At 40.3% G+C, this 26,624-nt stretch overlaps 1 protein-coding gene across 1 annotated transcript in view; it reads left to right on the top strand.

The window, feature by feature from the left end:
* The window catches only part of lama2 (laminin, alpha 2), a 323,797-nt gene that overhangs the window by 129,784 nt on the left and 167,389 nt on the right, over positions 1 to 26,624 (top strand). The window contains exons 13-16 of the mRNA XM_055636370.1: positions 14,037 to 14,129; positions 17,705 to 17,916; positions 21,730 to 21,841; positions 26,039 to 26,152. Coding sequence (XP_055492345.1) covers positions 14,037 to 14,129; positions 17,705 to 17,916; positions 21,730 to 21,841; positions 26,039 to 26,152 — 531 coding nt within the window. The remainder of the gene's footprint in view (positions 1 to 14,036; positions 14,130 to 17,704; positions 17,917 to 21,729; positions 21,842 to 26,038; positions 26,153 to 26,624) is intronic.

The raw sequence follows: 26,624 nt of genomic DNA, 5'->3' as shown, positions 1-26,624 counted from the left end.
TTAATTGTCATTGTCCAGAGACAACGAAATGCATTTAGATTCTCCCTTGAAGAGCGACATAGCAAACGATTTGAATAAAAAATAAATAATAAGTGTCCGGCAGTCACCGAGTTTGGCAGTCACCCTTGTTTAGTAGAGTGACAGCCTCGGAAAGAAGCTGTTCCTCGACCTGCTGGTTCGGCAACGGAGAGACCTGTAGCGCCTCCCGGATGGTAGGAGGGTAAACAGTCCATGGTTGGGCTGAGAGCCGTCATTGGCGATGCTGAGCGCCCTCCGCAGACAGCGCTTGCTTTGGACAGACTCAATGGAGGGGAGCGTGGAACTGGTGATGCGTTGGGCAATTTTCACCACCCTCTGCAGTGCCTTCCGGTCGGAGACAGAGCAGTTGCCATACCAACTGTGATGCAGTTGGTAAGGATGCTCTCGATGGTGCAGCGGTAGAAGTTCACCAGGATCTGAGGAGACAGATGGACCTTCTTCAGTCTCCTCAGGAAGAAGAGACGCTGATGAGCCTTCTTGATCAGAGTAGAGTCCTCAGCTGCCCTTAATGTGGCAGATTATGCATGACATGTCCACTATAATCTTATCCATACTTTAATATTTACATAAAGTTCATGCTTTTAGGGTAACCTCTCCTGCCCTTTATATTTTTCAAAAAGTCTCATGACATAAAGTAGGGAAATACTTATCCTATAGATTTATTATTTAAAATGGCAATAATAAATGAATGACTTGTATTTCAATTCATAAAACAGTTGGTGGCAAAAAATCATAATAAACATCAACCAATCAATCAACATTTATTGTCATCTTGCAAAGCAACAGTTGTACAGTGCAAAATGAGAAGACATTTACCAGGGAATACCAGAGCATCGCACATACAACTTAAACATTTCACACATAAAATAAAAACAATAAAAACAATCCAGTCCCTGATAAAACAGTACGAATAGTTTAAACAATATGACATTTTTAAGATTTACTCAGCCAATTAATTGGCAGATCATATTATTAGTTTACAAGTCATTTGATCTTCAAGTTACCTTTAATAATTTAAATGTTTTTCTCCAGAAAATATGTTCTTGAGCATCTTTATTTTCACATGATTAAATTAAAAACAGCGACATGGTAGCTTAATAAGAAATAAAGATAGCTAATCATATGTAGATAATATCAGAGGGGGGTGAGGTGATATTAATGATACATTGTGTAAGATTGTTGTAAAAATGGGAAAGGGATAATATCTTGGATATTTTAACATTCCCGGCTAAAATTAAAAGGAATTATTGTACATGTTTGATTGACGCACCAACCAAGGTTTCAATGTTCCAAAATCAGTTTACAGTTATTGTCACGCGTACCAATTAAGGTACAGTGAAATTTGAATTACCATACAGCCATACTAAAAAAAAAGCAACAAGACACACAACTAAATAAAAGTTAACATAAACATTCACCACAGCGGATTCCCCACATTCCTCACTGTGATGGAAGGCAAAAAAGTCCAATCTTCTTTTAATCTCCTGTGGTCGAGGCAGTTGAACCATTGGGGCAATCGAAGCTCCCACATAGGGGCAATCGAAGCTCCCACAGCTTGCAGTTCCCGAAGTCGCTCTCTAACCAGAGACCGCGAGCTCCCGCAGTTGGAGCCCCGAAGTTGATCCCCGACAGGGATCGCGAGCTCCGTGATGTTAAGTCCGCAGGCTCCCGTGGTGGAGCTCTCGAATTTGGCCTCCAGCAAAGGCCGCCAACTCCTCGATGTTAGGCCACAGTGCGGATGGAGATACAATACAGAAAAAAGTTGCATCTCCATCGAGGTAAAGGATTAGAAAAAGTTTCCCCCAACTCCCCTACATGAAACAAGCTAAAGAACACTAAAAACATACATTTAATACATACAAACAAACAACAAAGAAGGAATAGACAGGCAGACTGTTGGCGAGGCAGCCATTGCTGGTGCCACCATTATTAATATTTAAGAAATTGTTTAAAATTGGCATTACACTGCTTGAGAGAAACCTCATCCATAGTGAAAGGGACCATAGCGTATATTTGTATATACTGTCTCTTGGATGAGTGGTGACTTATTATCAGTAATAACCCATTAGGATGATAAATAACCTATCTTTCAAGATTTTAGCTGAAAGCACACTCCAATTATTTTACTCAGTCTCACAACATCACCTTTAGATTGACGAGAGTGACAGCAGCCTATGATGTGTCTGCATGGATAGTTGCAGACATTTTATTTTAGCTGACTGAATATATCTAATGTAACTATCTTCAATAGCGCACTATTCTTTTTTCAAAGTATCTCCCAGTGGACCAACAGTGGCCCTGCAGAATTATGAAAGATATTACAAATCTTATTTGCTTATAAATAGAAACTATGTTTAAAAACTTGCTGACCTTTTTGCAAAACTTCCTGTCCATCAGTCTGAAGAAGGGTCACAGCCCGAAATGGCGTCTACATTTCTGACCCGCTGAGTTCCTCTAGCTGTTTGTTATTTTGCTCAAGATTCCATCATCTGCACTTGTTTAAGTTCCTGATTCCTTTTGGAAGGCCAGTTTGTTTAGATACACTGTCTTCAGCAGTTATTCACAGTAATGAGCCATTAGCAAAATAATACAATTTGTGCAGACCATTCAGCCAAATATCTGTGCTGACCATGATGCCAAGACCAACTCTTAGAAGACCAACAGCCTGCACATAATCCATATCCCTGCATACTCTGCATATACATATATGGTCTAATGGGGGTATTGAAAGAACCCTGGATACAGCTGCTGAGATGACAATACATTCCCTTAAGTGCAATTATTGTTAAATGATAAAAACAAGCAATAGGAGAGCAATGAAATAGTTGCATGTTTGCCTTGTGCTTTGGGCAGGGATGGATTGGCGGTTCAGTAGGAACAAATTTATTTTGCATGTGGATTTGTAATGGATAGACTGTGTTAGTTTTAGAGATACAGCATCGGCCGTCAGCCCACTGAGTCTGCCCAGACAAGCGAACGCCCGTACACTAGTTCTACCCTACACATTAGGGACAATTTAAAGAAGCCAATTCACGTACTTACCTGCACCTTTTTGGAATGTGGAAGGAAACCGGAGCACCCGTAGAAAACCCACATGGTCACAGGGAGAACGTAGAACTCCATATGGACAGCAACCGAAGTCAGGATTGAACCCGGGTCTCTGGTGCTGTGAATTTGCAACTTCATAGCTGTGGCACTGGGCGACCCTAACTGTTGGAGGAAAAAGAAAATTTAATAATATGAAGACTGTCATGTCCGTCTTCCTCATTTCCAATTGATATTAATTTGCTTATTTTGTGGGTTTTTTCATCCTTTTCATCAAGACCTCCATCATTGTTTGAGGAAACTTGCCTCATACCTCTTTCAGGTCATGGACTCATGCAACATGGAAATAGACCCTTCGGCCCAACTTTCCCTTGCAAACCAAGATGGCCAATCTATACCACTCCGACCTGCCCTCATATCCCTCATAGAGGGCTCATATCCCTCTAGACCTTTCCAATCCATGTACCTGTCCAAATGTCTTTTAAATGTTGTTATAGTGCCTGCCTCTGTTGCTCCCTCAGGCAGCTAATTCCATATACTCATCTCTCTCTGTTTGAAAATTACCCCTCAGGTTCTTATTAAATCTTTCCCCTCTCATGTTGAACACATGTCCCCTGGTTCAACCTCCTGCATTCCAAGGAATAAAGTTCTAGCCAGCCCAATCTCTCCTTATATCTCAGGCCCTCTAGTCCTGGCACTATCCTCAAGAATCTTCTTTGCATTCTTTCTATCTAAATAACATCATTCTCATAGCAGGGTCATCAAAACAGAGGTCCGTGCTGTAATCTTGCGCATTCTGGAAATCTTGGCTGGTGCACAATAAAAGTTATTTTGACTGCTTGTGGAATTTCAGCTGCAGTTCATGTTACACTCACAATATTCAGATTCAGGATCTTTGGAGTCGGGGTCTTTTCCTCGATGAAGAAGTGTTAACGAGGAAAATTGCAAGCACCATTGTCATCTGACATTTGATTGAGATCTGACAAACCAGGACTCAAAACTCACTTTCAGTTTTGATCAGTGAGAACCCAGAAGATAACTCTATTACTTGCAAACAAAGTTGTTTGGTTTGGATTTTTATTAAGTTGTAAGTGAGAAATAAGAAATCAATTATTCTCCTCTACCAAACTGATCACTTTTGTGGAATCATCCCACATTGCAGTGATAATTTTATGATCTAAATTACTACAGAGAGGCATTCATAAAAATAAGATTTGGTTTAACCTTTTTAAAGATGTGAATGCCACAGTTTTCACTGTTCTACCCCCTGCCCCTTGCTGCTTCCTCAATCTTATTACCACACCTTCCCTGCTTCTCTTGCTGTTCCAATGAAATCTGTCATATTTTACCAATGACCTCAATGATCTGCAAACCATTTTAAGAACCAGTGATGTTCTTTCTGACTGATGCGTAGAATGGAACTTCTCAAATAAAATCACACTATAAAAAGCAGTAATAACTGGTATTGCGGTAGAACCCTTGCGATGGCGTATGCTATGCGCCGCAACTTTACAGTTGAGGAGCCTCCTCTTGATAGGAACATTCAAATAAAATAAACATTTCTCTAACCAGTCAGCAGTGGAAAGGAAAGGTAAAGGCACAAACAATAAATCTTGAGTTCAGGCCAGCAGGAAATCCTTGCAGAACAGAATGAGTGCCAGAGATGTCTGCTGGGACAGAAGTGAACCTTATTGGGATGTAGAGACGGTGAATGGAGGTGGACTGGATGGAAATATCCTGGAAGGGAATAAAGGTCATACATGATATTTCAGGTCTGACTGTACATTTCCATAATGCTTTAGAATGTAGAACAGCATAAGTACTTGCACTTGGAACATTCAAATAAGATAAACATAAAATAAACCATCAGTCCACCATATCTGCACTAACCATGATGCCAATCTAAAGTGATCCCATCTGCCTGCACTTGGTCTATATCTCACTACTTAGTCCAGGAAAATGGTTTGTTCATTTTAGGAATCCATTCTACCTAATTTCGTACAATCCAATTTCTCATCGAGTCATTGAAAAACATAATACAGATCCTATGGCCCACACCGACCATCAAGCACCCATTTTTACATAACCGATCAGCCATGATCACATTGAATGGCGATGCTGACTCAAAGGGCCGAATGGCCTACTCCTGCACCTATTTATGTATTTGTGTATCCTACCATCCATAGCCTGACTATTCTCCCCGTGCCCCGCACTAGATTATACCATTCAACTATACACTCAAGATAATTTACACTGGTGAGTTCACCAACCAATCTGTTGCATTTTTGGGATGTGGGAGGAAACTGGAGTACTCAGAATAATCCTAGGCAGCTGCAGGGATAATGTGCAAATGCCACTTAGCAGCCTCGAACTGTGGGATTGATTCCTGGTTGGTAGAGCTGTGAGGCAGCTGCCACAATGGCTGCACCCAAAGCCGCATTCTCTTTGATGTTGCTGTGCAGATTAATGTTATAAAGTAGTTTCTCTCTGTTGGTGGTCTTATTCTCTTCAGTGCAACAGTAGTCATTCCACCCTTGAAGAAAAAACATGCTTAATCATTCTGCCTTTGGAATGAATTTGCTCGTTCAACCTTATTTTTTGTTCTCCTGGGATTTTGAATATGTTATCGTTTCTCAGATCTGTGTCACAAGATTTCACCGGACCACTGCAGTTCAAAATTCACAGCAGATTTATTTGCAAAATGATAAGAGATGTTTCTTCAGGCAATAATCATGGTTTTTACCAAAACACTTTAATAATAGTTGTTCAGTCGACAATTTGAGTGAACGTACCTGTTAATACGTTTCATGAACAAATGACAGAACAAATGATTTAATTTGGATTGGGTTCAGAACTGTAGGTGATGAGGATAAATTAACAGTCCTTGAAATTGAAATTAGAAATGAGAGAACACCCATGTCCTGCTGCAAGTTCATTCCCTGCAAAGAATATGGAAACAGTCAATCAGGCCCTTCAAAGGGGAAGTGAATAGGTACTTGAAAGAAAATAATTTTCAAGGCTCTGGGGAATGCCCAAGGTGCAGATTACTCTTTAAAACAATGGTTTCATCATCAAATCTCTTCAACAGGTTTATATCCATATCACTGCATTGAAATCACCCCAGCTCACGTAACAAATTACAATTACTGTGGTTTTGATCATGGTGCATTGTCTTGTCCCTTCATTGAGTAGGAATAAAATGATCATTTTCAGGTTGGAAGGTTGTAACTACTGAGGTGCTGCTGTGACTTGTGCTGAGGCCCTGACTTTTCACAATGATTAGGTTATGGAGTTCAAGTGTAATACAACCAAGCTTGCTGATCATACAAAGCTAGGTGGCAGTGTGTGCAGCAAGAGAGATATGGAATGGCTTTAGAGTAAAAGACCAAGTGGGACCCATTGGGTCCCTGTCACACGGGAGACCTGGTCCCCCAATGCAACTCGTTCCCCCAACGCAATATTCCACCACTCACCCATAGCCCCCACAAGAGGCCTGGTCCCCAACACAACCCATTCCCCAACGCAATATTCCACCTCACCAGTTTTCCCAATGCAACCAGTTCCCCAACACAATATTCCACCACACACCCGTAGCCCCCAACTGTGCAGGGGCGGCTCATTTTCCCTTATTCACCCTTCCTCTTTTTAAACAAAAAAAATCCAATTGCACTTTCTGCCAGGAAAATAAAATCCAATTGCACTTGCTGCCAGGGCTCAGTGTCCAGGGATTTGCAACACTGGAGCAGGCAGTGCCAGCAATTGGATTTGGATTTTTTGCAGTGAGATGTTAAAATTTTTAAAGTTTTAAAGGTGAATAACTTGCAAAATATACCCTCAATATGAACAGAATTTCAATACAACACACCACAGGACAATGGTGACTAAGGTGGTCCAAAAAAATGTAGTGTTATTGTGTACCGTTTTGGCGTAATTTCAGAATTTCACTTACTCACTCGCACGCAAACTCACAAACAAACAAGATGAGAGTTTTAGTAATATACTAGACCAAGTGCAGACCCGTTGGGTCTGCTTCCGCAATGCAACCATTCCCTACCCATAGCCAACACGGGAGGCGTGTTCCTCCAATTCAAGCCATTCCAAATGTAAGATTCCAGCACTCCCCTTGCCTTCCTCAGCAGTGATCTGTGATTTCAATTGCACTTGCCCTGCGTGTTGCAATAGCAATTCGCCCTCCCACTGCTAGTCGAGCCATTGTGACGTTTTAAGTTGAAGCTGGTCGGTTTTGAAATTCAAAGTATTTTGATTTTTTTTAAACTTTAATCAGTAATAAATCGAGAAATAATGTATAAAATTTTCAGTGAATAATCTCTGACTCAAGGGAAAAAATGTGAATCAGAATATGTAAAGATCTTGTGAAAGTTGGCATTTTTAAAGCTTTAATTGCGAATACGTGTCAAATATAGGATGAAAATTTTATTGAGGCTGATCTCTGCTAGCTGAGCCATCGTAACGTCATCAGTTGAAACTGGTGGTTTTAATTTCAAAGTCTTTTAACTTTTTTAGACTTTTAAACAGTAATGAGTCGAGAATGTCGAGAAATAAAGCATGAAATGTCCAGATAAGGTGATCCCGGTCAATATGTCAATTGGAATGTATAAAATTTTTATCGTTACCAAGTATTGTGTTTGCAAAGATGTAAAGCCAACCACATATACACACACAGATATATACATATATACACACTAATAAGATCACAGTTTTAATGTATACTAGACCAAGTGCAGACCCATTGGGTCTGCTCCCTCAACTGCATTCCCTACCCGTAGCCCCCATGGGAGACGTGGTCCTCCAACTCAAACGGCTCAGGAATTAGCAGTGCGGCTGTTTTTAAATGGCGTCTTTGAGGCGAGATGTGGGTGCCAGCAGCCATTATGGTCACTGGCCAACAGGAGGCGACAAAATGAGTGAGTGGGGGGAGAAGGATTTGATTAAAAATGTGTACATAAACATGACAAAATTTAATGAGGAGTGGATACTTGGAATGAAAAGTGAAATCTCTACCGAAATGGAAAAAATCAGGGCGCTTGTGGGTCGGGTGTTGTGGCAACGAATCAAAGGCTGGCAGACACAAGTCAGAAACACACACAGCCACACAGTCAGACACACACACAGTTTTATATATATACTAGGAATATATATATATATATCTGCTCCCCCAACGCAGCCATTCCCTACCCGTAGCCCCCACGGGAGACGTGGTCCTCCAACTCAAGCCCTGCCCGAACATAAGATTCGAGCACTCAGCAGTGCAGCTGTTTTTAAATAGCGTCTTTGAGGCGAGATGCGGGCGCCAGCAGCCGTTATGGCCAGCAGGAGGTGACAAAATGAGTGAGTGGTGGGGGGAGAGAAGGATTTTATTAAAAATGTATACATAAACACGACGAAATTTAATCAGGAGTCGATATTTGGAAGGAAAAGTGAAATCTCTACCGAAATGGAAAAAATCTGGGCGTTTGTGGGTCGGGTGTTGGCGTAGCAATGAATCAAAGGCTAGCACCCACAGGCTGGCAACCACAAGTCAGGCAGAAACACAGCCAGCAAGCCAGCCAGCAGCCACAGAGTTTTAATATTACATAGATGGACTGGCTGGGTCAATTGATAATGTTAGGAAATACAGAAAAAAAGCACAAACATTAAAACAAGAATATAAAACTGTGGAAAAATTAAAATTTGGGAAATGCAGTCATTCACTTTGGGTAATAAAAGGGAAGGCATGGTAATTTTAAGTATAGATGAAAATATTAGTGTTCAGAATATTCCTGTATATTCCTAATAGTCCTGAATTCCTGAATATTCCTAATAATTCCTAGGAAATGAGAGGTCAGGTGGCGAAGGTATGTGTTGGGGAGCACTTCGGATCCAGTTATCACAATACCATTAGTTTCAATATAATTATGGAGAAGATCAGGACTGGACCAAGGGTTGAGATTTTTGATTGGAGAAAGGCTAACTTTGAGGAGATGCGAAAGGATTTAAAAGGAGTGAATTGGGACATTTTGTTTTGTGGGAAGAATGTAGTAGAGAAATGGAGGACATTTAAAGGTGACATTTTAAGAGTACAGAATCGTTATGTCCCTGTTCGGTTGAAAGGAAAGAGTAATATTTGGAAAGAGCCATGGTTTTCAAGGGAAACTGGACACTTGGTTCGGAAAAAGAGAGAGATCTACAATAATTATAGGCAGCATGGAGTAAATGAGGTGCTTGAGGAGTATAAGTAATGTAAAAAGAATCTTACGAAAGAAATTAGAAAAGCAAAAAGAAGATTTGAGATTGCTTTGGCAAGTAAGGTGAAGGTAAATCCAAAGGGTTTCTACAGCTATATTAATAGCAAAAGGATAACGAGGGATAAAATTGGTCCATTAGAGAGTCCGAGTGGACAGCTATCTGCAGAGCCAAAAGAGATGGGGGAGATATTGAACAATTTCTTTTCTTCGGTATTCACCAAGGAGAAGGATATTGAAATATGCGAGGTAAGGGAAACAAGTAGAGTAGCTATGGAAACTATGAGGATCAAAGAAGAGGAAGTACTGACACTTTTGAAAAATATAAAAGTGGATAAGTATCCAGGTCCCGGCAGGATATTCCCTAGGACATTGAGGGAAGTTAGTGTGGAAATAGCAGGGGCTATGACAGAAATATTTCAAATGCCATTAGAAACGGGAATGCCGTGCCGGAGGATTGGCGTACTGCGCATGTTGTTCCATTGTTTAAAAATGGTTCTAAGAGTAAACCTAGCAATTATAGACCGGTTAGTTTGACGTCAGTGGTGGGCAAATTAATGGAAAGGATTCTTAGAGATAATATATATAAGCATCTGGATAAACAGGGCCTGATTAGGAACAGTCAACTTTGATTTGTGCCTGGAAGGTCATGTTTGACTAATCTTCTTGAATTTTTTGAAGAGGTTACTAGGGAAATTGATCAGGGTAAAGCAGTGGATGTTGTCTATATGGACTTCAGTAAGGCCTTTGACAAGGTTCCACGTGGAAGGTTGATTAAGAAGGTTCAATGGTTGGGTATTAATGGTGGAGTAGCAAGATGGATTCAACAGTGGCTGAATGGGAGATACCAGAGAGTAATGGTGGATAACTGTTTGTCAGGTTGGAGGCCAGTGACTAATGGGGTGCCTCAGGGATCTGTGTTGGGTCCACTGTTGTTTGTCATGTACATCAATGATCTGGATGATGGTGTGGTAAATTGGATTAGTAAGTATGCAGATGATACTAATATAGGTGGTGTTGTGGATAATGAAGTAGATTGTCAAAGTCTACAGAGAGATTTAGGCCATTTGGAAGAGTGGGCTGAAAGATGGCAGATGAAGTTTAATGCTGATAAGTGTGAGGTGCTACATCTTGGCAGGACAAATCAAAATAGGACGTACATGGTAATTGGTAGTGAATTGAGGAGTGCTGTTGAACAGAGGGATCTAGGAATAACTGTGCATAGTTCCCTGAAGGTGGAATCTCATGTAGATAGGGTGGTAAAGAAAGCTTTTGGTGTGCTGGTCTTTATAAATCAGAACATTAAGTATAGAAGAAGGGCAGCCCAATTCCTCTTCCATACCCCGCAACACTGCTCTCTCTCCCCATCCCCGCACTCGCAACAAGGTCAGAGTCCCCCTAGTCCTCACCTTTCACCCCACCAGCCGTCACATACAACAAATAATCCTCCGTCATTTTCGCCACCTCCAACGTGACCCCACACTCGCCACATCTTCCCATCTCCCCCAATGTCTGCCTTCCGCAAAGACCGCTCCCTCCGCAACTCCCTTGTCAATTCTTCCCTTCCCTCCCGTACCACCCCCTCCCCAGGCACTTTCCATTGCAACCGCAAGAAATGCAACACCTGTCCCTTTACCTTCCCCCTCTACTCCATTCAAGGACCCAAGCAGTCGTTCCAGGTGCGACAGAGGTTCACCTGTGTCTCCTCCAACCTCATCTACTGCATCCGCTGCTCTAGATGTCAGCTGATCTACATCGGTGAGACTAAGCGGAGGTTGGGCGATCGTTTCACCGAACACCTCCGCTCGGTCCGCAAGAACCTACCTGACCTCCCGGTGGCTCAGCACTTCAACTCCCCCTCCCATTCCCAATCCGACCTCTCTCTCCTGGGTCTCCTCCATTGCCAAAGTGAGCAACCCAGGAAATTGGAGGAACAGCACCTCATATTCCGTTTGGGGAGCCTGCATCCGGAGGGCATGAACATTGAATTCTCCCAATTTTGTTAGCCCTTGCTGTCTCCTCCCCTTTCTTAGCCCTCGAGCTGTCTCCTCCCATCCCCCAGCCCTCGGGCTCCTCCTCCTCCTTTCTCCTTCCTTCTCCCCGCCACCCCTTATCAGTCTGAAGAAGGGTTTCAGCCCGAAACATTACCTATTTCCTTCGCTCCATAGATGCTGCTACACCCGCTGAGTTTCTCCAGCATTTTTGTGTACCATTGAGTATAGAAGTTGGGATGTAATGTTAAAATTGTAAGTTAGGATGTAATGTTAAAATTGCATTGGTGAAGCCAATTCTGGAGTATGGTGTACAATTTTGGTTGCCAAATTATAGGAAAGATGTCAACAAAATAGAGAGAGTACAGAGTAGATTTACTAGAATGTTGCCTGGGTTTCAGCACCTAAGTTACAGAGAAAGGTTGAACAAGATAGGTCTTTATTCTTTGGAGCGCAGAAGATTAAGGGGGGACTTGATAGAGGTCTTTAAAATTATGAGAGGGATAGACAGAGTTGACGTGGATAAGCTTTTTCCATTGAGAGTAGGGAAGATTCAAGCAAGAGGACATGATTTGAGAATTAAGGGACAAAAGTTTAGGGGTAACATGAGGGGGAATCTCTTTAGAGAGTGGTAGCTGTGGAATGAGCTTCCAGTGGAAGTGGTGGAGGCAGGTTCAATTTTATCATTTAAAAATAAATTGGATAGGTATATGGACGGGAAAGGAATGGAGGGTTATGGTCTGAGTGCAGGTAGATGGGACTAGGTGTGATTTATGCCCCTGTCCCACTGAGGAAACCTGAATGGAAACCTCTGGAGACTTTGCGCCCCACCCAAGGTTACCGTGCGGTTCCCGGAGGTTCCTGGAGGTTTTTGCCAGTCTCCCTACCTACTTCCACTACCTGCAACCTCCGGTAACCACCTGCAACCTCCAGGAACCGCACGGAAACCTTGGGTGGGGCGCAAAGTCTTCAGAGGTTTCCGTTCAGGTTTCCTAAGTGGGACAGGGGCCTAAGTGTTCGGCACGGACTAGAAGGGCTGAGATGGCCTGTTTCCATGCTGTAATTGTTATATGGTTATATGGTTAGAAGGACCTGTGTATTATTGTGGGTGAATTATTGAAAGTTAACAGTTGAGTTCAGCAAGCAATTAGGAAGGTAAATTGTATGTTGTGCTTTTTGGAAGAGGATTTGTATACATGAGTACAGACATTTAGAAACAGTCTCAAAATAAGGGATTGTCTGTTCAGGATGGATGAAAAGAAATTTCATCACCCAGAGTTCTTTACCCAAGAGGGCAGTGGAGGCTCTGTCACAAGGTATGGGACAGAAGATTGATGGAGTTTTGAAAATAAAGGGAATCAAGGGAAATAGGATAAGAACAAGAAAATCATGTTGTGTCAAGAGATCAGCCATGGTGGTATTGAATATTAGTGCAGGGGCAATGGGCCGAATAGTGCACTCTTGCTTCTCCTTATTTTATTATGTGCATATATATGCATTCTCATGCTATGTCCTTCAGAACCCATTCATCCACATACTGCTCTTTACATCCTGATCTGTACTGCATGCTCCTATGTCATTCTTAACTTGGCTAACTCACATTACTTTACCAGAAATCATGTTTGAAACTCTCATCCTTGTGTTGTCCCACAATAATCTTTTTTTCCTTACCCCGCACTCCTCACAAATTACCAAGCTTCACAATGTTTTTCTGTGCACTGAATACTTTAGATTCTCAGCCAACAATACTTGTACAAGTTATAATAACTTTTCAGTACAACATTCAATCTTCACATAGTTTTCATGAGGTCCTCAAATCTTTGCTATATATCCATCCATCTATGCTTAAAAATGTATTAAATAGTGCAGTAGTGCATGTGTGTTTGAAACAATGTAAAATGAATGAATCTTACAATCATTACAGAACAGGAAGAGATCAAATTGGCCCATTGCATCTTTGCAGATTTAAACAGCATTCTCTGATGGTCCATTTGCCTGTGGCCCTGCAAATTATTTTCCATTTAATTTCCTCTCTGATTCCCTCTTGAAAGCCCTATTTGACTCCTCCATTACAGGCCGTGTGTGAATGCGAATTTGAAGTAGGGGTAGGGCTGGGGTTATTGCGTTCTTTACTTTTTTGTTTAGAAGGTTGTTCTTTATCCTTGTGACCTTTAGTTTTGTATTCGGACAAAAATTAAAATCATTTTCTTTTGTTAGTTTGCGACAATAAAATAATGAGGCACATTTACTCAAATCTTCGAACTGAACAACCATTGTTAAAGGGACTATTTATAATCTTCAGATTTCTTAGTATTGCCCAAAAGAACACTGTCTACTGTTTTGCTGAACATTTGTTGATAATTCAGAAACTGAAATGGTCCAGTGATATCTTGTTAATGGAAACTAAATTGTGGTGGTGTACAAGTTATAGTTTGAAATAGAAATTGTAAGGCACATTAATGTGCACAGTTCAGTTCAAGACCTTTACACTGCCTCATTTATTACAATATGATGAGTTATCATATAACATGATTTAGCAAAGTTATGATTTTACATTAAAATGCTTCAGTAGACAGGCATTTATATGAAAAATGACAGCAATTTAAAGGTTAATGTGGGTTTTATATTCGGATTTTGAAACACCCTACAAGAACATCTCATGTGCGCATTTTAATCAGTTTGAGAGGGAAAATATATGATTGTGTTTCTTTGACTGCAGCTGGCAGCATATGGAGGGAAATTGATTTTCACCATCTCTGAGTACGCCACTGAACACCTGCCACGAAAGCTGAAGTCTCGGGTCTTCTTAGAGGTTGGTATAATTATTTAACTTTGTTTGAATTTCCCAAATTAGAGGACAGCATAATCCTTTTGAAATTTTTATATGCCTTTTAAAAAAAAATCAAAAACTTATTCCTCCTTGTTCACCATGCATGTCTGAGAAATGTGGGGATGATTTTAAGTTTGAGCTTAAAATGGGTGAGTGTCTTCTCAGGAGACATAAACCATTTTCATTTCGATGTTTGCCTCCATTCTAATTTTGTTACGTGTCTCCTAGAAAGAGGACTGGCTACTCCTCTCTTGGGTGGTTAGAATGAAGGGGTTTCGGCCCGAAACGTGCCTATTTCCTTCGCCCCATAGATGCTGCTTTCACCCGCTGAGTTTCTCCAGCTTTTTTGTGAACCATTTTCATGGCATTAATGCAAATTAGAAAGACCAGCAACGAGTGAGTAATGCTGTGAAATGGAGCACCAGCAACGAAGTTATCTTTAGAGCACCATAAAAGTATTTTAGAAATGCTTACTTTCACTGATAGACATCCTGCAGACTCATAACACTGCTATAGAACTGTGAGACCAGCATCAAAACACACCTTTGGACCCATCTTCCGACCTCTGCAACACCTAATAACCTGCAGACCGCTCTTTATTTAGATATTGATTGGGGAATAATTGTTTATCAGGAATTATGAGTCAGGCACTTGATGGGCAGATGGAGCACTAGGTTAATGAGTATTTGAAAAGTGGCAACATCGGCACCGCAGTACTCCTTTCATGCCACGTCGGAATTATGTGTTTCCGTGTCATGGAGATTGTCCATGAAAATTACAGTTGTATTCCAGCTGTAAATTCACTTGCATATCTAAACTGGCTCAGCATCATCAACATCCAGACCCACCTTCCACTTTGAGCAGCAGGACTGGGGCTCATTAAATATCTACCTATTTTTTTTGTTCCCAGAGAACCATTTGTACATCTGGTAGGAAACAGGTGGTTGGCATTTGAAGTGCCCCATGAAATATATTGACTTTTACTGTGCACGGAGCAAATATTACTCAGAAGCATAAAGTTAATACCACATTCTGTCATTTGGAAGCTTTAATTTGATGTTAATTCTGTTTGATGAAGACCATGTGCCAGTCTTAATTATTTTTCACACTGAACGATACTTTCTAATTCTTGTTAATATGGAGAAAACATGAATCATTCAGATTTCATTTCAGATATGGTTCATAACCATTAAGGACTGAACTGGTAAGATACTTTGATATAGCATCGAGAAGTTTGATATTGTTGGAGGTGTAGTTTCTATGGGATGACAAAGTTAGTTGTCCAAACCACACACCATTCAAAGAAGACTATTAGAATGTAATCAATGCCCTGACCAATGTTTCTCTCTCAACAAGTACCACAACTTTGGACCAACTTTCTAACCTCAGCAAACTTAAATTTTTAGCATGCAAATGCTTTCAGACTAGTGCCCCATTTACACACATCCAAAGGCTACACCTCATCAGTGGTTCAATGGCTCACTATTATCCCGTGTACCAATCTACAGTGAAATTCCTTTTTTGCATTGTTTAGTGAAAAGTCTTGCTATACAATTGTACTTAAGTACTAGAGTGTGAAAATATTATATTATACTGAGGCAGTACACAAGAATCTCCCCGTTTTCATGCCATCTTGTATCCTTAAAGTTTAAAGTTGTTAAAGATGTAGAGTCCTAACTTAGCTCGTTGTCCTCGTTGTCCTGGCGCCTGCACTGGGTTGGAGTTGCAGGGGTCAGCCTGGCTAGACGAAGTTGTCAATGTCCTCCGCTGCTCCATTCTGTGTGTTTGAACACTTGGAGCAGTGCCTGATCGAATCGACCCCCAGGCTGCTGCAGGGCTTCACGCGGCCCACACTATCCACACCTCAATCAAGACATACCGACCCATGATAGCGCCATACATCACCCCATGTGGCCAGTGTTCAGGCTCTGTGCCACAGGGTACCTCCCTCAGACATTCTCAGAACCCTCAGATTGCCTCTGAGTGCACAGGAGGTAAGCCCCCAGCTTGCTCACCGGCACCAATATTTCTCCATTTGCCACCGCCGCTATCTTGAAGGTCCGAATCATCTAAACTTTGTGGCCTCTATCCTAGACCCAGTAATCTACTGATTTTTTTAAACCTAACAGCAGGTTTAACTCTGCAATTTAGACTCGACGGCGGGTTTAAATCCCTGATATTTAGACTAAAGTCTAAGTTGTCTTTCTACTAATTGCCAAAGCTTAGACTGACCTTAGACTAGAGTCTAACTTGCCGCAAAATTTAAACTCAGCAGGGGGCAGGTTTAAGGAAGGTTTCAGCTCACTACGGAGAGAAAAAAATAGCCGTTCATGTTGAATTCTATAGTGTGTTGTTTTTTCTTTTTTTCTTTTATAGTGATATATGGTAATCAACATTTTCTCAGAAAAAGTTACTTGTAACGTCCGAAGAAGGGATGGGAATTTTTTAAAAGGGAAATTCTTTCATTGTCTATGTAGGAATTTTCAAACTAATGCATGGTGATGATACAGGTTTATCACAGCCATCTATGTCACGTATACTCCAGGAGGTGTCATCCCACATAGCCCAATGGAGAAGAACCTATATCTCCTTCCCATCAACTCCCCAGCAAGTTCATGACACACAAAATGCTTTCTACCAGTATTGCCACTTGATTGGGGCAATTGATTGCACACATGGCCCAATCATAACTCCAGGTGGGGACCTCACTCGGATGTTTGTCATTCGGAAGGGAAGATATTCTGTGAATGTAAATGTTAAAATCATTTTATTTCTGAGAAATATTGAATGAAATATTTTCAAAGATTTCTGAATTCATGGTTTTACATGAGAAAATGTAGTTGTCCAAAACAAAATGTGTCATAGCACCTTTTTTTCTCGATAATTGTAATTTTATCGGCTAGTAACGTTAGGAGAAATTCTTTCTCGCTGCCGTCCCAGTTTCCTTTCTGCTGTTTCTTTTTGTCAGCCATGTTGAAGTTGTCGTCTGCTCGTGCTTCTGCTATTGCATTGCACATGTGCAGTACAAGCAGACATCGTCACCATGGCAACTAAAACGCGGTCTAACTTTAGTCTCAGCTAAAACAATAGTCTAAAGTTAGACTCGCCTTAGACTTTAGTCTAACTAAACCTAGCTACCAGAATACCACATTTTTCTTAAACCGAGCGTCCGGTTTAGTTAGACCAAGCAGCAGGTTTAAGGTGAGTTTAAGGAAAGTCTAACTTTGCAATTAGTAGAATATGGGCCAAAATGTTCTGCTCACCCTCCACAGTTGTCATTGCTGCTCTGTGCTCCAAATTTCTCAAACTGCAAATTCATGTTGCCATATTTTGAACCGACATGTTCCGACCATCACAGTTCCGATTAGACTCCTCCAAACCTGTTACATATGGGCAATTTGTTCCTCTGATATACATTATTTTAACTGATCAACTTCCCTTCACCTTACTCCCCTTGCCTTTGGCATTTTATTTCAATGCAAAGAATTAGCTTTGGGGAATTATTTTTTCTGCGGGTTTAATAACAATCTAACTCCATCCTTTATTGTCTTTGTTAGGGTAATGGTATCTACATAACCAGTGATATTGAAGGAATTCAAATGGATCCGTTGACTGCACATACTGAAGTGATAAGTCTACGACCTGAAAATTTTGTCATTCATACAACTAGGTCACGTGTGAACAGAAAGGACTTCATGACTGTTTTGGCAAATGTTACCCGTCTTTTAATTAGTGCCACCTATAACAGCGAGCGTACTGCCATCTATAGGTAGATATTATATTTTGTTATTACAATACATTTTCTTTGTATTTAGTGAAAGTGTGGTTATTGTTTGTTTGGGTTCAAAATCGCAATGATTTGTTTAATTAATGGAGAATTAATTTAATGGGACATTTTGCACCGACCTGCAGGGTGAGTACACTGCTGTGAAAAAAAGTAACCACAACCATCGATTAGCACATGTACTCAATGGATGAATAAACATGGGCAAGAGAGTCACACACCTGTGACAAACTGTTAGCCAGGTGCATTATAATAAGAGATTAACAATTCCAAATCATTCCCCGTTCTTAGGCAGATGTTCAGTTGACCTGCCTCTATATCGATGCACAACCCATGAACTCTGCCACAGCTGACACAGGATGTGTACCATGGGCAAGTGGATGGCTAGTTTCGGAGGAGGAGCACCATTTTTATGGTTCACACTGAGGTTGTGTGGGTTGCAAATTCTCAAGGCCATCCCCAATACTCCCCTTCCATTTTGAATGGTTGGAGATTTCCAGGTACAATTAATGGCCCTCTTTCCACCTAGCAATGGGTGTAAGGGAACGCAGGATAGAGCATCTGTTTCTGGAGTCTGGATATGTCAATGACATGACCTGATCTTTACAGCCCACCAAGTGTAATTAGGGATGTTCATATAGGAGAGGAAGCTGATTTACTTATCCTACTATCCAAAATTTTGTGGATTTTGCAGAGATATCTCCTCAGTGTCTTGATCCGAAACATTGACTGCCCATTTCTAGTTCACTAATGCTGCTTGACTTGCTGAATGCCTCCAGCAGTTTGTAGAGCATATTAAGCACAGTGGCGTATTTGGCATACAGCCACAGAACCTTTTTCCATTGTTTCTGGTTAAGCAGAAGGAAAATAAAATGTCTGGAGAACTTGTCTATTTTCCATTCGCTTTCTTGGCAATTGCAAATGAAATCACAATGTTAATTTTTAGTAGTTATCACCACAAAGAAACTTTGTATTCTCACCTTGCAACAGAGTCTCAAGTTGTGTCCTTAAGCTAAAGGAATGTTATAAAATATGATAGCTATTGTATATTATTTCACCTTAATAAGAAAGCCTCATCTAAAATATTCTTGCGTGGTTGATTCAGACTTTGACGCCAAATGTTCTCTCCCAGAGGCCAAGATGAGCATACAGTCATAACTAAAGCCAGTCAAAAAATTAACCACCTACTTAGTCTCACCTACTTAAATTTTTTTAACTTTAAGTACATTTTCTTCCTTGATAAGTTTTTAAGAAATGAGTTCATTATGCCCCACTACCGTTCCATTCCTCTGCACCCCCCAGAACCCTGGTACACACAAATTTCTCCCACCAGCTCCCCCACCCCAATCACCCTGCACGTTTCCCCTTCTTCGTATGCTCATCTCTCATCCTGAGTCCCATATTTCCCTTTTATTCCCCTTCTTTTCCCTCCTCCTATCTCCATCTGTCCATACACATCCTCTGACTCCTCTTCTTCCCTTATCTGACACACTTTTCTCTCCCTTTCACCTCTAACTTTTGTCGCAAACTCTACCCATCTGCCAATCTCCTCTACCCTTCACCTGCGTACAACTATCACTTGCCAGAGTTTGTCCCACTTCCACCTCTCTTTTCCAATTTTTTCCCTGCTCCATCAGTCTGAGAATGGTCCTGACCCAAAACATAATAATAATAATAATAATAATAATAATAATAATAATAATAATAATAATAATAATAATAATATATTTTATTGTCATTGCACGTCAGTGCAACGAGATTTAGTATGCAGCTTCCAACCGATGTAAAAGAAGAGTAAAATAAATAAATAAGCTGTGTGATGTGGCCATCCGAGGGAGACAGTCCAGGGGGAGTGGGGGCACTCAGCAGGGCCGGTTCAGAGCCGCTATAGCTCTGGGAATAAAGCTGTTTCTGAGTCTGGAGGTTCGAGCGTAGAAGGCCTTGTAACGTCTGCCGAAGGGAAGTAGTTCGAACAGTCCGTTACAAGGGTGTGATGAGTCTTTATGGATGCTGACGGCCTTCCTGAGGCAGTCAGTCAGTCAGGCATACCTTCCGTGTGTGGTAGATGCCCTCCAAGGCTGGTAGCTGTGTCCCAATGATCCTCTGCACTCTGTGGACGACGCGCTGAAGAGCTCTCCTCTCCGCCTCCGTGCACCTGAGATACCACACAGAGATGCCATGCGTTAATATGCTCTCTGTGGTGCAGCGGTAGAGCGTTGTCAGCAGCTGTTGGGGCAGACCAGTCTTTTTTAATGTCCTCAGGAAGAACAGTCATTGCTGTGCCTTCTTGACCAGCGCAGCGGTGTTGGTGGACCATGTGAGGTCCTCTAAAATGTGAGTGCCCAGAAACTTAAAGCTGGACACTCTCTCCACACTTTCCCCGTAAATGGAGATTGCGGCGTATTCTCCATTATGGGACCTCCTGAAGTCAATAATCAGCTCCTTGGTCTTGGAGGTGTTTAGTGACAAGTTGTTACGTGCGCACCAGTCCGCCAGGTTCTGCACCTCCGCTCTGTATTTTGTTTCATCCCCGTTGGTGATCAGCCCAATCACTGTTGTGTCGTCTGCAAATTTCACGATGGTGCTGGTGTCGAATGCAGGAACACAGTCGTGAGTGAAGAGGGAGTAGAGCATGGGGCTTAGTACACAGCCCTGTGGTGTGCAGGTGCTCAGGGTGATAGTGGAGGACATGTGCGGGCCCAGTCTCACTACCTGCGGTCGCTCCGTCTCTAAACATGGTTGGTTTAGTCCCTCCACAGATACTGCCTGACCCGCTAAGTTCCTCCAGCACTTTGTTTTGGCTAAATATACAAGTCTGTCACTGTAGATAGTTGAAGTGTAATTCTGAAATGTAAGTATGCCAAAACTCAATTCCTGGAATATTTTTCTATATATTTAGAACTTTGATTATTGTACTTCATATTTAATAATCTCAAATAACAACTGCTTGAAATAAGCTCTGAGTTGGTGGAATCAAAGGTTGGAAATATAAATTCCCAAGCAAAAAGGAAGCCTGTAAGATGTCTGGAGATATTAACTACTCAGCCTCATATACTGCCAGGAAGTTGGGTCAATCTGAGAGTGGAGTAGGGTTCCTGTGTAGTCAAAGGAGAGTTCAAACAGTGGAGGTCAACGCCACCACAGTTTGAACATTTTTACCCCACTTGTCCCGACAGACAGCAGCTTAACCGGCTTTATATTTAATAATGTTCGGATGCAATATTTTAGACATAATTTAATGTTCTGTTCATTCATCTGCGTTAGCACTTCATTCACAAGAAAGTTTTTTTTATTGGCCTGGGGATGTGAAAGATGCCATAATAACTATTAATTATTTTCTTGTTAGTCAAACATTAGAGTTTTCATTCCAAGCCGTGTGGTTTGGCCATGATGCAGTATGATTGGCTGGTCTAGATATCCAAGATTTAAACAGGACAGAATTTACAGGCAATGTTTTTTATTAAGGAAAAAGCTGTTATTTGGAATTAAGTAAAGATGTTCTATACGCAGATCTGGTTGAGTGACCTCCTTCTATTAATTTCTGTGATCTTGACATTTTGTGTGGATTATTTACACCAAAGGCAGCAGTGCATGTTTCCAGCAGTTGTGGTCTAATGCACAAGCACCGTCTCTGATAAAATTAAAAGTTGTTGGAAACTGTTTCATGGTGACTCATTTACTATAAATCCACTAAAGAAAAATGTAATTAGAGCTGCACTTTTATGATTATTCAAATGTTTAAATTTAATTAAGTTTGATGAAGTAGATATAATTTTGTACTGTTTTCTGTCTGTACAGGTTGAGCTCTGTTGTACTCCAGATAGCTAATCCAAATTCATTAGGCCAATACACAGCTTCAAGTGTTGAGATTTGTCAGTGTCCCCCAGAGTACCGTGGCACATCTTGTGAAGTAAGTATCAATTGCAGAATCTGCACAATGCTGTTTACTGATTTTTTTTCCTCCATTTCCAACAGCATGTTTTATTATTAATATAATAGGAAGAAAAGTAACTATATCAGTTTTTGAAAATTCTAAGATTTATATTTATTAATCATAAGTGTGATGCTTGGAAGGTTAGATCGCATGGGATCGCTGAATGGATAGCAAATTGGCTTCATGGAAGGCAGCAGAAGGTGATGGTAAATAGATGAATAAAGGTTGCACAGAAGATCAGACAGTTTATTTATTTATTTATTTATTTATCCAGAGGAACAAAAAAAGAAACACATTTGTGGAATGGTTCTAAGATGATATTGTTGTGAACCATCCTCACATAAGATATTGTGAGATAGCAATGTCATAACGTCTACCAGCATGTACCTAGGGATATCCTGTGATTTAATGAATAATATAAAATATTATGTCTCTTGCTGCCAATGCAATCTTGAACACAGATTAGATAAATATACTAAGCTGTGGCAGATGGAGCTCAATATGCACAAGTGTAAGGGCATTCACTGTAGGATTTTGGAAAAGATAAATTGGAATATATGTCAAGACATGAGAAACTGTGGAAGAACATTGCGATGTTATTACTAAATTACCCAAATCAGAAAAAGCTGCGAATCATCACACAGTGTCTAAGATATTGTTGGCTTGACCTCAAGGTGGTGCAGACAAACAAAAGAAAATAAGTCTCCTGATGAACAAATATTTCAAATGCCTACTCCTCGAATCAGAACACTGTGTTTGGTTTTCATTTTCACTAAACAGTTTTATCTAGGCTGTGGCTCCTAAATAAATCCAGGAAGACTATATTCTGGAGATGTAGCCCTGATAATCTGAGGATAGTGTGGTTTTAGGTATTGGCTCATTTGCATAATCTCTCATGGTTAAAATTCCCTTTTTAGTAAATGTATTAGCTGTGACAAAGAAGATAATTTCAAGTCTATAATGATTAATGACTTGTTTGTGTTTTTCATTTATCTGAATGCCAGGCATTAAGGTTCAAACCTATGACTTGACATTGTGTTGATATAGCTCATCACTGAAGGAGAAATAAACAATTACAATTTTACTGTTGTCTCCATCTTCATGAATTATTTAGTTTTTATATTAACAATGTCACACTTTTTTGCCTCAACATTTTTTTCCATATCCCCTCCGTTAGTGAGAGCTGTTTTTTTCTGTAAGAATCATTGACTAGATAATCATGTTATTACTCTAGAATTAATTAACTATGTTTCTAAAACTATCATCAAACTCTGTTGTGGCAGTTTTGTTGGAGAGAACTGTAAACCTTAATCATATAATAATAATAATAATAATAATTTTATTTATAGAGCACTTTAAAAACAAACATAGCTGCAACAAAGTGCTGTACATCACTAATCATTGACAAAAAAGTTAATACACACCAAAAATAACAATCAAAAGAAATAGTAGGAAAAGACATGTAAAATAAAGAAACATCAAAAAACACCACAAACAGAAGCAAAGCCTCAGGCATGGTCAAAAGCCAGGGAGTACAAATGCGTTTTAACACTGGATTTGAAGATGGACAGTGAGGGGGCCTGTCTGATGTGCAGCGGCAGGGTGTTCCAGAGTGCCGGAGCAGCAACAGAGAAGGCTCTATCCCCTCTGAGCCTCCGACTAGACCTCGGTACCTCCAGGAGCAGCTGACCAGCTGACCTGAGGGACCGGGCAGGAGTGTATGGGTGGAGCAGCTCAGAGAGGTAAGGCGGGGCGAGCCCATTCAGAGATTTAAAAACAAATAACAGTAACTTAAAATGAACCCGAAAGTGCACCGGGAGCCAGTGTAGGGAGGCCAGAATTGGCGATATGTGCTCCCTCTTTCGAGTCCCTGTTAAAAGGCGAGCAGCAGCATTCTGAACCAACTGGAGACGAGCCAGTGAAGAACGAGCAACACCAAAATATGTATTAAGTAATAAACATTTTACATTTTTCAACAATGTATACAAGTTGTGAAACTGCTAACTAGGCTCTGGCAGTTTGTATTATGTAGTCTTAAAGATGTTTAACACATATTATGTACAATCACCTTGAGAGTTTAGAATAGGTTATTATAGGCAGGTTTTATTCGACTATACTTGAAAATAAATTAAACATTTGTGATCCATTTTTAAACTTGGAAGAATTAATCTAGAATGCTGCCTATTAATTGCTAAGCCCAAGTTCCAATCATTTCTAACGTAACAGGTAGCATTGTTTTAAGCCTGGATTCAGTCATAATTTTGCCTCCATTTGCCACCACAACTATTTAGTGTATCACTGCTCATGGTTACTTGAGGAAATTGGAAACCAAATTCCGGTGAGTCCGCAAATTCGATTAAACACGTAAATAAGAATTTGCTATTCATGTTCGCCCACTCTTCCAGAAATCGGATATCCAGAACTCCTTGAAGTACTTTGGTGATAGTTGTTCTAAAAAGGTTTGTATTTTGCCCATTGTCATAGTCATAGTCAAACAGGCCCTTTGGCCCAATTTGCCCACACTGACCAACATGTTCCATCTACACTAGTCCCATTTGCCTGTCTTTGGCCCAAATCCCTCTAAACCTGTCCGAGGAATGTACCTGTCTAATTGTTTGTTAAACGTTGCAATAGTCCCTGCCTCATCTACCTCCTCCGGCAATTCGTTCCATACATCCATGACCTTTTCCGTGAGAAGGTTACCCCTCAGATTCCTATTAAATCTTTCTCCCGTCACCTTAATTCTCTGGTTCTCAATTCCCTCACTCTGGGCAAGGGACTCTGTGCATCCACCCGATGTATTCCTCTCATGATTTTGTACATCTCTATAAGATCGCCCTTCATCCTCCTGCCCTCCAAGGAAAAGAGTCCCATCCTGCTCAGCCTCTCCGTACAGCTCAGACCCTCGAACGCTGGCAATATCCTTGTAAATCCTCTCTGCACCATTTCCAACGTAACATATTTCTATAACATGGTGCCCAGAACTGAGCACAATACTCTAAATGCAGCCTCACCAACATCTTATATAACTGTAACATGACCTCCCAACATTTATACACAGTTAATTGTATGCAGTCAATTCAGTTAATTATTAATAACTTGAGAAATGTAATTATCTGCCAAACAATTTAACCTCTAGTGGGGAGAGTCATCCCACCAGATTCTAATTATTACTCGAAGCATTTAATTTCTCATCTTTGTTCTTTGTCTTTGTTTTATCTTTTCTCTTATTCTATTTTTCTCCCTCTGTTTTTATTTCTCTATACATTATTCCATTATAAAAAAGAGTGCTCTAATTTAAACTTCATAGTTTAGATTCTGTGGTGGACATATTCATCTTAAACTGAATGAGCTAAATTGTTGATCCCTTATGAAATTCAGCCCCACTAAACAAAATATAATTGATTTCTAAATTGGACTACATGCCCAAAAAATTTATAGTGCTGGGAGTCATCCAGAGGCCTTGATTAACAATCCAAAGATCGGTGTTCCAATCGTACTATTGGCAATTTCAATTCAACTGATAATTTGCAAATAAGAAGCATTAGTAACGATGACCACAAAAGAGACTTCACATAAGATTTTATCATAAGAATCAACCTGATTTGCTAATGTCCTTCAAAGAAGAAAGCTGTCTTTCCTACCTTGTCTGACTTGTATGTGTCTTCAGACCCATCAATGAGGTTGATGCCTAAATGCCCCCTGAAATAGCCTAACAAACCAATCAGGTGAGGGGTAGTTGGGGATGGACAATGAATGCAGACCTTGCCAGTGAAGACAAATAAATGAATAAATAAAAACAAACAAAATAAATAAAATCTAAATTTGGTGTGTTTTGCTCATGCAACCTTGGACAAATTCCAGTCCCTGTGTGCCTCACTAAGGATTCAGCAATCTTTTTGATTGTTCACAAGGATATAAATTCCCTGCAGCAGTCACCATGTTTGGTTTTCTCATTAACAAATGCTCTAGTGCAAACCTTTTTGTGAGCACAATGGCATTTTTTTTATTTTGGACCTCAACATTTGGAGAAACTGGAGAAACCTCAGCTTGTTTGATCACAAAATTATTTTATCATTGTTAAATGTATAACCTTCCACATATCATGAAAGCTATTAAAATAAAATTGGTGCATTTTTCATGTCAATTAAAAATATGTTTTCCTTTTTTCAGTCCTGTGCATCTGGATACAGAAAAATAAATGGCACCCTATATGGAGGAATCTGTGTACCATGTATTTGCTATGGTCATTCTAACTACTGTGATGACATTACTGGAGAATGTTTGGTATGTATTAAAAAAAAACTGCAAGATACTTATAATGCTTAAAAAAGCCTTGGTAAAAGTCTAACATTTCTGATCTTGATTTGACAAAATAGTTTAAATCATTTTCACAAAGGTGTTTTTATTCCTTTGAACTGTGAAGTCGCATTTAATATGAAAATATTATCATATGAATCTTCAATCTTCAATCATAGGATTTTTCCATAAGTATCTAGGAAAAGTGATAGAATGCTAAATTAAGCCTCTTGGAGCCACGACTTTAAGTTAAATCACAAGTAACATGGATGGTTAGTGAGGAGGGACAGTAGAATAAAACCTTTGGTGAATAATTAGTATGAATCTGGTTATGAAGAGACTAGTTGTATGGAAAATGGATCACATGGTTATTTTGACATCAATATTTAATGATCTGGGAAATTTTGAAATAACGTGACTAAAATCTTAGGTAAAGAAATATGAAAAAATAAATCACAAG

Source organism: Leucoraja erinacea, chromosome 5 (genome assembly GCF_028641065.1).
Source record: "Leucoraja erinacea ecotype New England chromosome 5, Leri_hhj_1, whole genome shotgun sequence".
Lineage (NCBI taxonomy): Eukaryota > Metazoa > Chordata > Chondrichthyes > Rajiformes > Rajidae > Leucoraja > Leucoraja erinaceus.
This window is presented reverse-complemented; position numbering and strand designations above follow the sequence as displayed.